Genomic DNA, 13,173 nt, shown 5'->3' on the forward strand with positions numbered 1-13,173 from the left:
CTCCAGATGTTGTGGACTCCAGATGTTGTGGACTACATCCCCCATAATGCTCTTAAACCCATAATGCTGGCAAAGCATCATGGGAAGTTTAGTCCAAAACATCTGCAGTGCCGAAGGTTGCCTATGCCTGCCCTAGAATAACCAAACCCTGTTGCTAGCATGTTAACACACTCATACTGCACTTTATGATTACTTTTCTGTAGTTTTCCATTCTGAGCATGTGAAACAGGAGCCCCAAATCAGCATCGTCCTGCTGGATTCAGGACAGATGGAAGGTATGATTTGCCTTAATTAGAATCCCAAATTATTACGTTTTTGTACACTAGATTATTCTACTTAGTAAAGTATCACAACTCTCTCATGTATATACAACAAGGAACAGCAACATGATGCTTACCTAACCAATGTACCTCTAAACATTTAATATACAGTAGCAGTATTGTGTTTTCAGGTGTATAATCATCAGTTTGTGATGCAAAGCATGCATGCACTTCTTGCCACAAAAAGCAATAAGCATAGTTTTGATGGATTACAGGATGCTATGATTTTTTTTGCTACTGATTGTGGTTGAGATTCATGTCACATTCCAAGACAAGGTATTTTACAGAGCAACAGTTTGTTTTGAACTCTGACAAAGTACAGCCGTTTTCTATTACATTGCAGCGCAATGTGTATGTAATTAGATTGCATGACCATACCCCAAAAACAAATGTGTACATAAAATCACCAGAAAAGGGAAAATGAGCTCTATATTTTCATATTAAATAGCATTATTGGATGTAGAATTTGATGAATTTCAATGAATGACTCAGAAGCGTAACTTTCATTTTTCATTAAATAATCAAAAACAGGACAGGAATTAAAAGACATGGCATAGCAATCTGTCATGCTAAGATGAATGACTTAGAAATCTTTTGTTAATTATTTTTTAAATAAAAAAACTCGACCCTTATAAAGCATATTAGTTATTGTTCCAGCAAACACATGCCTCTAGCAACAATAACGTTAGAGTGTCAAAAATATTTCAATGCCAAAATATAGATAAATGGTTTTAAAATAATTTCCTTCCTTATTCATATCCGTCACCTCATTTACATTAGTTTTCACTGCAAAAAAATACTTTGTTCTCTAAATATTCCCCCTTGGTTGATTTGGTTCCTGGGCAACTAAATAACGTAAGTCAAACGTCAGTTTGAAATTATAATTAAATATAATTATATATACATGTATATGAAAACAAATGTTGTGCGCTGGAGGAATCTAGAATGTTGATGCCCAGTCCTGCTATTCAACAAAGGTATATTAGCCCCCACCCCCCCTCCTCCCCCCCAAAAAAAATCCAACTTTTTCTTTAACAAATCTCAAAGGTTTTTTTTCACATCAGTATTTCATTTTTATGTGGAAACATTCATCAGGATATAGTCATTGGTGAAAACACCCATATTTATAGAAAAAAAATAATAAAATAAAATAAACCACTTACAGCACCATGAAGTAAATGTGAAAATGTATTGGGGGAAAAATAAATATAAAAATATAAGAAAATTTCAATCTATTTGATTATTAAACGTTTATCCAAAAATACAAAATCATTTGAAAAGCCAATATTAAATTGAGGCCCAGATTTGAAATGCCTAGAAGAGAATGGCTAGATTGGTCCAAGCTGACAGGAAGGCAATAGCAGTTCTGTATTGCATGGTTATTTCAGTTGCTATATAAGAGAGTGTCACTGAATGGTCGACACATCAAACCTTAAAGTGCATGAGTGACAACAACAAAAGATGACATTTATTTCCACTTTGGCTGTTTAGAGAAGAAAACTGAGATTGCCGTGGCCACAGGCACACACAAATTGGACAAACTGGAATATGTTCTCTGATCTAATGAATCTCCATTTTTGATGCAACATGCAGATAATAGAATTAGGATTAAACATTATTCATGGTTCATCCTAGTGCAGGCTGGCTGAAAAAAAAGGTTTTTTTTTTGCAACTGCCTGGCAATCAACGGTCCACTGGGAGCTGCAACGTAAAATCAATATAATATTTACATATTTTCTATCAGGTTTAACACCAAATCTTAAAACAATTTGGTAACACCGGTAGTTGATCTACAAACAGCGTGTAGCATTAAACGTAAACTTAAATTGTGAGAAATATGTGCTTTTTTACTCATCTCATAAGATATCAGTATTTTTTTTTAAATACTAGGAATCATTTTAGCTATGTATTGCATCACAGTTTATTTATCTTTAACTTCTATTTTATTCAATAAATGTGTGCTGATTCCAGCCCTGATGTAATGTTGTTGGATACCCTTTTCAAATTATTCAATACTTTTGGACAAATTTTTAAAATGATTATTTTTTAAAAATGTAAAAAAAGAAAAAAAAATATATCCTATATAAACATATTAAAATATTGAAATATTGCTTCAAAATGTTAAATCATTTTAATAGTTTATCCAAAAATATTTAAACAAGTCTTCATCAGATATCTAGGGTGTACATTCATAATTAAACTGTTGGATGACTATACCTTCTAATAGTTATTCAGATATATCTATTAAGTCAAATTCCATACTCTCCTCTCACCTCCCTATATTTGCATTTGTTTTGGAATTGCTCTAGTGCATATTGTGGTTTTGTGTTGTTGTTTTTTTTTTAACCTGAATTATTTTACATTCACTCACTCGGTAATAGTTTACAATTATATTATTGACAACATGACAATCCCTACCGTTATCTAACTTTAAATTATATGCCAATGCACAGTTGTTTACCATTGTGACACTGCCCAGATTTTATACTGTAGACAAGCTGTATTTATCCCCAGTCTGTTCTACTGATTTGCCAATGCTTCAAGGTTGGTCCAGTGGTAACAGATAAGTTATATTTGTGTCCAAAGTCTCTTTTCAGTATATCCTCATAGAAAAGGTTTGCAATGGTAATTTGCATAAACAATTAACGGGATACTGGGAAATGCTCTCAAAAAATATATAGGTTTGAATATTGATAAATCAAGCATTTATATAATATTCCTCCACTCCCTTAAAAGTGTATTAAATGGGGCCCTTTCTCTATTTTTTTTTTTTACATTTATTATTGCTTTGATGTAGGCTGGCCAAAAAATGTAGATCCCCATTAGATGTGTGACTGATCATTCCCATCATGTTTGGCAACCTTCAGGCAGTATTTGACATATTTGCTACTACTATCCTTGCCACAACGTTGTGCAGCATGAATGTGAAATGTATAAATGAATTATTGTGGTATGCAATCATTATTATTAGTATTTATATAGCACCAAATTATTCCCCAGCACCTTACAATATTACTGCACTGCTTAATTACTATATATGTAGATTTAGTAATAATCACTGCTTATATAGAAAACATTTTGTTTTGTTGTGATGCTGTCAGGTTCATCCAATGGTTGTTTTTGGAACTCCTGTAAACCTTGATTTTGAGTTTCCCTATTTAACATATTTTACTGAAATTCATTTATTGTTTTTGTGGCGAAAAATATAAATCAAATTATCCTCTGTAGCTACAGGCACCTCCTAGTTCTCTATGGGCAGCCAGGCTTTGAAACTGTATTATCAAATTTATATTTTTAAGAGAAATCAATGACATAGAAAATTATGTATTGCTAGATTCTCTTTAAGAATACAGCATATTATTTTTTTTTTTTTACACATTTATCTAATGAACTGTTTCCCTATGAAGATGTGGTTGGCAGTGAAGTATGTTTTATGTAGTTCACCTGGAATAGGGGACTTGCACTATCCAAAAGTAAAATAATCTGCACACAAAATTTTACATTTATATATACTTAAAGTATAAGTGCATGTGGAACGTTTCAATATACATACATGTACAAACATGCAGCCAGTCATCTAATAAGTAAATATATCATAGAATTTTAATGGCTGAAACTTTCATAATAATTTTGCTACAAAAAAGACAATTGTGATTTGCTGTGCTCAAAGGTTAATTCAGGTGAGAATATTTATTGTCAATCATCACTTTTTTTGTTGACATGAAAGATCACTTACACGTAGATTACATGCTATTTTGGTTAACATCTGTTTTCCCATGGTCAAATTTGTTTATCAGGCTCCAGTCCCTTTTACTAATGTTCCACTCAGGAGTGCAACATCTGGGGTATATTAGCTATATGCATCCAAGTCCTACAAGTGCTACTTTAGTCCTGTGCTTCTCCTGAATTGAAATATGTCAACTTAAATATGTATTTAAAACAAGCTTCCATTTGTTCAGCTGGTCAAGAAACTGAGCGTGGTGGATCAATATTCTCATGTCATGTTAACCTGCCAAGTTTAATGTGTAAGAGAGAGGTGATGTTTGAAATTAAGACATCTTTCTTACCTGACACCTAAAAATTTATATGTTGTTGTTTTTACTACAACCATTTTTTATTTCATTTCATATGTCAAAATGACCCATTGATGTTACCAAATGTCCTCAGAAAAGGCACTTAGAAAAAGCTGGTTCAAATTTATTGTAATTCGGTTTTTCTCTCTATTGCACTTTTTCTGTAATTTGTTGTTCACAATTAGGGACAAATGCAAAATTGGCATGGAACATAATACTCAAAATGGCAGCACTCACTGCCCTATAGGTGCCTCCATTACAGCATCCAGAACACTCAAAGCTCTGTCTGAGCTTAGCTAGCAATGCAGAGCTAAGATCAGGGCCGGATTAACATAGGGGCTGATGGAGCTGCAGCTCCAGGCCCAGGCCCATGGAATAGGCCCATTGATTTAAAAAAAAAAAAAAAAAAAAATTTTTTTTTTTTTTTTTTTTTTACACACTGCTCATAGGTTTGCCACCTGACTGGTATTTTACTGGCACAGCCGGTATTTGTGGCTGCCTGACCGTGCCGGTATTGCAGTAATACCGGCAATACAAATGCAGGTATTTTTCTCAGAATAAATGGAGATTACTCTGCAATACCAGCACCGGCCAGTAGGGGTCACTGTGTGTGGAGAGAGGCAGGGTTAGGAAGTTACAGCATATCCCTGCCTCTCTCTACTACTCACTGATCCGTGGGGGTGCAGCTACACAGCAGAGTCCAGACAACAGCTCTACAGTAAGTGAGGGATGGGGGGAAAGGCAGCAGGGACACATGGAGACACTAGGGGACACATGGGGAAACTGAGGCACTAGGGGACACTAAGGGACATATGGGGACACTGAGACACTAGGGGACACAGACACTAGGGCACATGGGGACACAGACACTAGGACACACAGGAACACTGAGACACTTGGGGACACTGGAAAACATAGGGACACTGAGACACTAGGGGACACTGAGACACTAGGGGACACTGGGACACATGAGGATGCTGAGACACATGGGGACGCTGTGAGACATAGGCACATTGGGAGACACTGAGACATTGGGACACGGAGACACTATGTCACCATTTCTCCCAGTGTCCCCATGTCCCCCAGCCAGTGTCCCTAGTGTCTCAGTGTCCCCAAGTCTCCCAGTGTCTGTGTCCCATGTCTCTCCGTGTGCCTAGTGTCCCCATGTGTCCCTATATGTCCCAGTGTCCCCATGTCTATGTCCACAACTGCCCCATGTCTCCCAGTGTCCCCTAGTCTCCCAGTGTCTGTGTTCCCATGTCTCTGTGTCCCAAGTGTCTTAGTGTCCCCAAATGTTTCAGTGTCCCCATGTGTCCCAGTGTCTGTGTTCCTAGTGTCTCAGTGTGCCTAGTGTCCCCATGTCTCCCAGTGTCCCTATATGTCCCAGTGTCCCCATGTCTATGTCCATGTCTTCCAGTGTTCCCAAGTGTCTGTCTCCCAGCCAGTTTCCCCTAGTCTCCCAGTGTCCCCTAGTCTCCCAGTGTCTGTGTTCCCATGTCTCTGTGTCCCTAGTATCTTAGTGTCCCCTAGTGTCTCAGTGTGCCTAGTGTCCCCATGTCTCCCAGTGTCCCTATATGTCCCAGTGTCCCCATATCTATGTCCACAACTGTCCCCATGTCTCCTAGTGTCCCCAAGTGTCTGTCTCCCAGTGTCCCCTAGTCTCCCAGTGTCTGTGTTCCCATGTCTCTGTGTCCCTAGTGTCTTAGTGTCCCCAAATGTTTCAATGTTCCCATGTGTCTGTGTCCCTAGTGTCCCTAGTGTCTCAGTGTCCCCATTTCTCCCAGTTTCCCTAAATGTCTCAGTGTCCCCATGTCTCCCAGTATGCCCATGTCTGTGTGTTCCCGGGTCTCTCAGTGTCCCCATGTCTCTCAGTGTCCCCATGTCTCTCAGTGTCCCCGGGTCTCACTGTGTCCCCAGTATCCTAGTGACATGGAGGGACACTGAGACATTGGGAGAAATGGGGACACTGAGACACTGGGAGACTAGGGGACTCGGCGACATGGGGACACTGACACTGTGATACATAGGGATACTGAGACACTGGGTGACTTGCGAGACTGAGACACTGGGAGACAGGGAGACATTGGGAGCAATCCATCTATACAGCAGAATCAAACTGTGAGTAGTTTGTTGGTGATTTTACAGAATTTTCTCTGATGTCACTCCTTGTGATTATACAAATGATTAAGGCTGGTATTTTTTCCCAAGAAAGGTGGCAACCCTAACTACTCTTCACATACTCTTGCTTAAAGGAGCACTATAGGGTCAGGAACATAATCCTGTATTTCTGACCCTATTATGTTAAAACCACCACCCTGGCCCCTTCTTGCCTCCCTAAGTATAGTAAAATATAACTTGTAGTCAAGTCTGCAGCTGCTGGCTCTGCCTCTGAACTGACTGTCTGCTGACATCATCAGAAGTGGTGGTCTGAGCAAATTACAATACTTGCCCATAGGATTGGCTGAGACTGTCAACTAGGCAGATCAGGGGCAGAGCCATCACAAGTCCAACATAGCCCTGGCCAATCAGCATCTCCTCATAAAGATAAATTGAATCAATGCATCTCTATGAGGAAAGTTCAGTGTCTGCATGCAGAGGGTGGAGACACTGAATGGCAGTGCTGCACAATAGGCAGTACTGCCCCCGGAAGCACCTCTAGCAGCCATCTAAGGAGTGGCCAGTGGAGTTATTTTCTCTGAAAAGACAGTGTTTACTGCAAAAGGCCTGAATGGAATTATTCTACTTAGCAGAAAAAAATACAATAAGCTGTAGTTGTTCTGGTGACTATAGTGTCCCTTTAAGTTTGGAAGCTTAAGAGGGATGTATGGGAACAAAACTTGTGTGGACTGGCCGACAATAAAATTAGTTTAGGTAATGCAGACGTTGGTCTCTCTAACACTGTGGCATGTCCCCTTTCTTCTACACTCACTACATACACCTTTTCTCTGTCTCAGGAATTTATGCCTGCTAATAAGAAGGTAAGGAGACAAGTGGACCAGCGAGTGCTAGGGGACAGTCCTTAGAAAGCATGGAGTGAGTGCATCATTAGACACATTTATGTCAAGCTCAGGGTGCTGCCTGCATAGTATGCCCTTAGTTGGACAGCCTGCATGATTGGCGGGCAGCCTGACATGCATTCATGCCAGGCTGTCCTTCAAATTCATTGGACAGACATGCCCCCTTTTTGGGCATGTTCTCCCCTTTTGGCAGGTCTGGTTACGTGATTCGCACCAGTGGCCCACCCTTTTACCCCACCCATTGACTTCCTGCTTCACTGGACACAGCTGTTAGGGGGTATGGATTTACTTGAAAGATGAAAGCATAAATTAGAGAGAGATTAGCATAGAGTATGTGTTTTCTTATAGCTGAATCCTATGAGTTTCCCTCCAACACCATCTCCATCAGATACATGACGTTTGGGAGGTATGACTGTTTTTGTGTTTTTGGTCGATAAGATTCTGTAATTAGGCCCATCATAATTGTCAGCACCAGGTCCACTGTGCTCTTAATCCGGCCCTGGCTAAGATCAATTACTGAGAGTGGTCAGCTGAAGCTCTCTCCCAATGAGATGGGCCTGAACTGCAGGACTTAGCTCAGGAGAGTTAAAGGAAGTTCTTTATCAGCAGTTACTGGCTTTCCTAGCTGCCCAGAGTTGTCAAGGAGCAGTGCCTGTCAGACCCCAGGTAACTTGTCTAACTGTTCTCAAACTATTTGACTACATAAAGTCCACTCCTAGCACCATAACCGCTGCATCATGCTTGGAATGTTCCTGTAACTCCTTAATGACCCATGATGTTCTATTTCATATAGCAGTTTGGTATTAAAAGATCCTATTCCAGAATGTAATGACCAATTAAGTAGGACATTCCATGAAGGCACGGAGACCAAAATGTCATGACAGCAATGTGGAACATTTGATCCGCATGGGTAAAGTCAATAGTACTTTACAGTGTAAAGTCATACTCAGCAACTGTGTTGCTGGATTCTGATGACAATCAATAACTGCTCAATCAATAAGTGCTCAAAATACCAGATCTGACAGGATTTTAATGCAACTCATAAAATAGATCTTTTGCTGAGGTTAAATTCCTTTAATTCTGACTTAGTGGTACTACATTTAACCTCCAGATTTAGAAAGTTATATGCAATCAGGGTGAATCAGGTAACTGTGGGTTACAGGGCATATATGCATAAATTATGTATGAAATATTACCCCAATAACCATCATTATATAAAGTGTTCGTCATTTTTCCCCTATTATTTATTACAGATTCCCCTTTTTGTGCATGTTTATGTCAGCACTTATTTCATCCAGTTGTAAAAAATATAGTATGCTGTTCTTAGGAACATATTAAAATTTGGTATATTACATGTGGACTATACAGTTGTGCTTACAAGTTTGCATACCCTTGGAGAAATGGTAATATATGTACCATTTTAAAAGAAAACTGTAGGTTATAACAGAATGGCACAATCATAAAACAAAACATGGCAACAAAGAAAAAATGAAATGACCCCTGTTCAAAAGTCTACATACCCTTAGTTATTAATACTGTGTATTGCTCCCTTTAGCATCAATGACAGCGTGCAGTCTTTTGTAATAGTTGTCTATGAGGCCCATAATTCTTGCAGGTGGTATAGGTGCCCATTCGTCTTGGCAAAATGCCTCCAAGTCATGCAAAGTCTTTGGTAGTCCTTTATAAACTGCACGTTTGAGATTTCCAGAGAGTGACTGTATGATATTTAGGTCAGGAGACTGTGATGGCCACTCCAGAACCTTTTTCTGCTGTAACCACTGAAGGGTCAACTTCACCTTGTGCTTAGGGTCATTGTCATGCTGGAAAGTCCAAGAGCGTCCCATGCGCAGTCTTCGTGCAGAAGAATGCAAATTGTCTACCAGTATTTTCTGAAAACATGTTGCATTTATTTTGCAATCAATTTTCACAAGATACCCCTTGCCTTTGGAGCTCAACCCCACCAAAACATAAGTAAGCTACCACCATGCTTCACAATGATATTCTTTTTACTATAGGCCTTGTTGACCCCTCTCCAAACATAGCGCTTATGGTTGTGACCATGAAGCTCTATTTTGGTCTCTTTACTCCAAATGACAGTGTACCAGAAACTGTGAGGCGTGTCAAGGTGTTGTCAGTCATATTGTAACCAGGCTTTTTTGTAGCATTGGTGAAGTAAAGGCTTCTATCTGGCAACTCGACCAAGCAGCTCATTTCTTTAAATATCGTCGTTTTGTGCTCCTTGAAGCAAGCACACCGTCTTATTTCAGAGCAGCCTGTATTTCTCCTGAGGTTACCTGTGGGTTTTTCTTTGTATTCCGACCAATTCTTCTGGCTGAAATCTTTCTTGGTCCACCTTACCTTGGCTTGGTATCAAGAGATTCCCACATTTTCCACTTTTTAATAAGTGATTGAACTGTACTGGCTGGCATTTTCAAGGCTTTGGATATCTTTTTATATACTTTTCCATCTTTATAAACTTCCCTTCCCTTGTTACACAAGTCTTTTGACAGTTCTTTTCTGCTCCCCATGGTTCAGTATCTAGCCTTCTAAGTGCATCCACGTGAGAGCCAACAAACTCATTGACTATTTATACACAGACACTAATTGCAATTTAAAAAGCCACAGGTGTGGGAAATTAACTTTTAATTGCCATGTTAACCTGTGTGTGTCACCTTGTGTTTGTAACAAGACCAAACATTCAAGGGTATGTAAACTTCTGATCAGGGCCACTTGGGTGGTTTCTGTTATCATAATGATTTAAAAAGGAGTCAAACAACTATGTGATAATAAATGGCTTCATATGATCACTATACTTCAATAAAATAAATTTTTTGCATTATCAGTCATATTTTCAAAATCAATGCCAAAATGTCACAATTTCTGCCAGGGTATGCAAACTTTTGAGCACAACTGTACCTGGTTTATTTGCAAGAGTACTGTTATACATGCTTGATGTTATTTGATCATTCATTCAGTTTAATACAAAAAAATGTTGTATGGTATTAAGAGTCTTAGAAAGTTTGTCTAAGACGAAATTACATTTTCATGCAGAAATATGCACTCAGTCGTGTGGTGTTCTAAGTCGGTGTGTTGAAACTACTTTTCAGATGTAAAGGTTAAACTTTTAAATATGTGAGTTGTGAAAGTCCTTCTTAGAAACATGTAGTGATTGAGCAAGATCTAGCCTCTAATCCATGTAATTGGCCTTGGCTTGCAATCGTTTTAGATCTAATACGTTCTAATCATATTACAGTTATAGTAGGTACTTTGCATGTCCAACGTGCTTGTTGATTTTGACAAACATCCAACAGAATCATTTATGAGAAACATGATCAATGAGGATTCCACAATCTAAAATAGAAAAACTCAAAAGGTGTATCATCTCTTGCTGGTGAATTACACGTTACATGATTCGTTTGCCAGCATCTACCTGGGAACAAACTAGGGCTGGGGTGTTATACCTCTGACAATTACTACACTATAACATCCTTGTTATATCATAAGGACTTGCTCTGGATCCTCCATATGTTGCACATTGAATACACTTGGTATATAATAATGTCTCTTATATATGATACAAATATGAATATATATGATATTTTCTACTACTCTGTAGAGTATTCTTACTATGTATAACCGTTAAGACGAATATAAAATGTGTGTATGCATTAGAATTTGCATAATCTTCCCAACTAAAAAGCAACTAAATCCACAAAATATTGTAAAATGTAGAGGGCTCACTCATTCCAGTTCAGGACCTACAGTCCATTTAAAGTAACAATGAATACAAAGTAGTTGTATTTGTACTTGTATTTGTAGCATGCGTTACATATCGCAAGTTTTCAGCTATACCCTGCCTAACAATGTTGGTTTGAGTCAATTCATCAATTCTGTACTGTTTATCATATTATTAATATAGTCTTCTAGGTAAACATTTACTTATATATGTTATATATGTTCCTTTAATAGGCCTATGGAAATGCAGGACCTATTAAGTCCTCATAATCGTGTTGATAGTGGAGATTCATCCGGGACATCCAAGCTGGAAAAGTCTAATATCAGCAGCACCTCCATCACAACCAATGGGACAGGAGGTAGGTTTTATACACACCTTATACAACCACATAATTGCCACCGGACTGCATATCTCCCAAGTGTCCCTATTTAGGAGGGACTCTCCCTATTCCAATCCCAAATGCCTCTGTTTTCTTTTCTATCCTAATGGTCCTCTTTTTCCATATAATTGGTGTATTGTGTGTATAACAGAGCTCCACCGCAATAAAAGTCACATTAATGAGTCTTTGAACTGCAATAATGTGTTTAGAAATTAGTCTGGGTAGGTAAGATACATTGTTCTTGTTATAAATACAATTTTAGTTAAAAACGTGATTAGTAAATCATCTAATATCTGTCAAAACAGGACCACCATGGTCACACCCACAGTCACACCCCTGAGATTAAACTATCCCTCTTTGTTCATTCGAAATGTTGGGAGTTATTAGTTGGTACATTACCCGGCATCAGTTTCTACTCCATACATCACACCCATATTTAATTAGTCTAATATCCTTGTAATAATGTTTAAACAGATTATAGGCAGGGCCATTCTGTGGTTACTCGGACAATGGGATGCTTGTGGTGTCTTGTTGCAACTGTTGTTTTATTTGAAAATGCCTTGCTTTTACCTTTGGCACAAAGAGGATTAAAATAGTAGGTCAGGAATACATAGTTCTGCTCTAAAAGGTTATACTGTTGTTAGATTCAAACTCACGCTTCTCTCTGTCACCTGGAACAAAGGGGGCTATAGTCCAACAACAGCTGGAGGGTTGAGGTTGGACACCTATGAGTTTAAAAAAAATAAAAAAAAAATATGCCCATTCATTGAGGTATCTCCTAAGTCAAGAAGTAAACAAATTCTGAAATTCCCATTCTCAGGAGAGAACATGACTGTTCTAAACACTGCTGACTGGCTGCTGAGTTGCAGCACCCCCTCTTCTGCAACAAGTACGAATCTTACCAATATAATGCATGCTGAGTGTCCTCTGGTTGCTGTGTTTTTGTTTTGTTTTCTACTGTTTCTTTATTTGCGGTTTGCTTTGTATTATGTGCTTTATACTTCTATCCTGTAATAAAATATAATTCTATATAATATTTATCAAGGCACTAAACATTAAGATGGTATACTGATAGATTTTCATCAGTGCTTTCTCTAGAAGCACACTATAACCATTTTTGGGATCTCATTAGTTTACTCCTTGTATGACAGTCCACTGTTGGTTTTTCAGGGCAGTGGTGTAATATACCAGGCGGTGGATTGGATGTTTGGCTCTTTCCACACCTTCCCTTGTTATGCTTTCCATACCAATACGTAAACCATTACTCCAACCAGTAAACATTGGTTTAATGAAACAGTTTTTTGGGTTGGAGTAGCCAAAAAAAAGGCAATAAAACACTCATTTAGCTGCAGACTTTTCCGCCTTCTGTGAGGTCACTCTCCTCTCACTGCAAGGAGAGGGTTGCCACTGAGACAGGACTGAGGCAGGACTTAGATGAGCATGGAAGGGGAGCATGCTATGTGTGCAGGCAATGGACTTTTTTATGCAGAGAATTAAACTCATTCTAGGCAGGTTAATGATTCTACGGGAGTTAGTCACCTAATCTTGGCTCTCATCTTTTCCTCACTTGACACCGAACCTCCTCTGTTCTATACCACGTCCAAGCATTCTGCCGACGCCAAATGCAAGTGCGCACTTGCTGGTGTGT

The 13,173-nt window shown here is 38.7% G+C and overlaps 1 protein-coding gene across 8 annotated transcripts in view; it reads left to right on the forward strand.

Moving 5' to 3' along the window:
- EYA4 (EYA transcriptional coactivator and phosphatase 4) overlaps positions 1-13,173 on the forward strand; it is a 299,656-nt gene that overhangs the window by 182,266 nt on the left and 104,217 nt on the right. For 4 of the 8 annotated variants that reach the window (XM_063443239.1, XM_063443241.1, XM_063443240.1 and 1 more), the window contains exons 4-5: positions 11,380-11,504; positions 12,346-12,414. In XM_063443239.1, the coding sequence (XP_063299309.1) occupies positions 11,380-11,504; positions 12,346-12,414 (194 nt within the window). The remainder of the gene's footprint in view (positions 1-11,379; positions 11,505-12,345; positions 12,415-13,173) is intronic. The other 4 variants (XM_063443242.1, XM_063443243.1, XM_063443245.1 and 1 more) reach the window with 1 other exon arrangement.

The sequence above is a fragment of the Pelobates fuscus genome, chromosome 2 (genome assembly GCF_036172605.1).
Source record: "Pelobates fuscus isolate aPelFus1 chromosome 2, aPelFus1.pri, whole genome shotgun sequence".
Classification (NCBI taxonomy): Eukaryota; Metazoa; Chordata; class Amphibia; order Anura; family Pelobatidae; genus Pelobates; species Pelobates fuscus.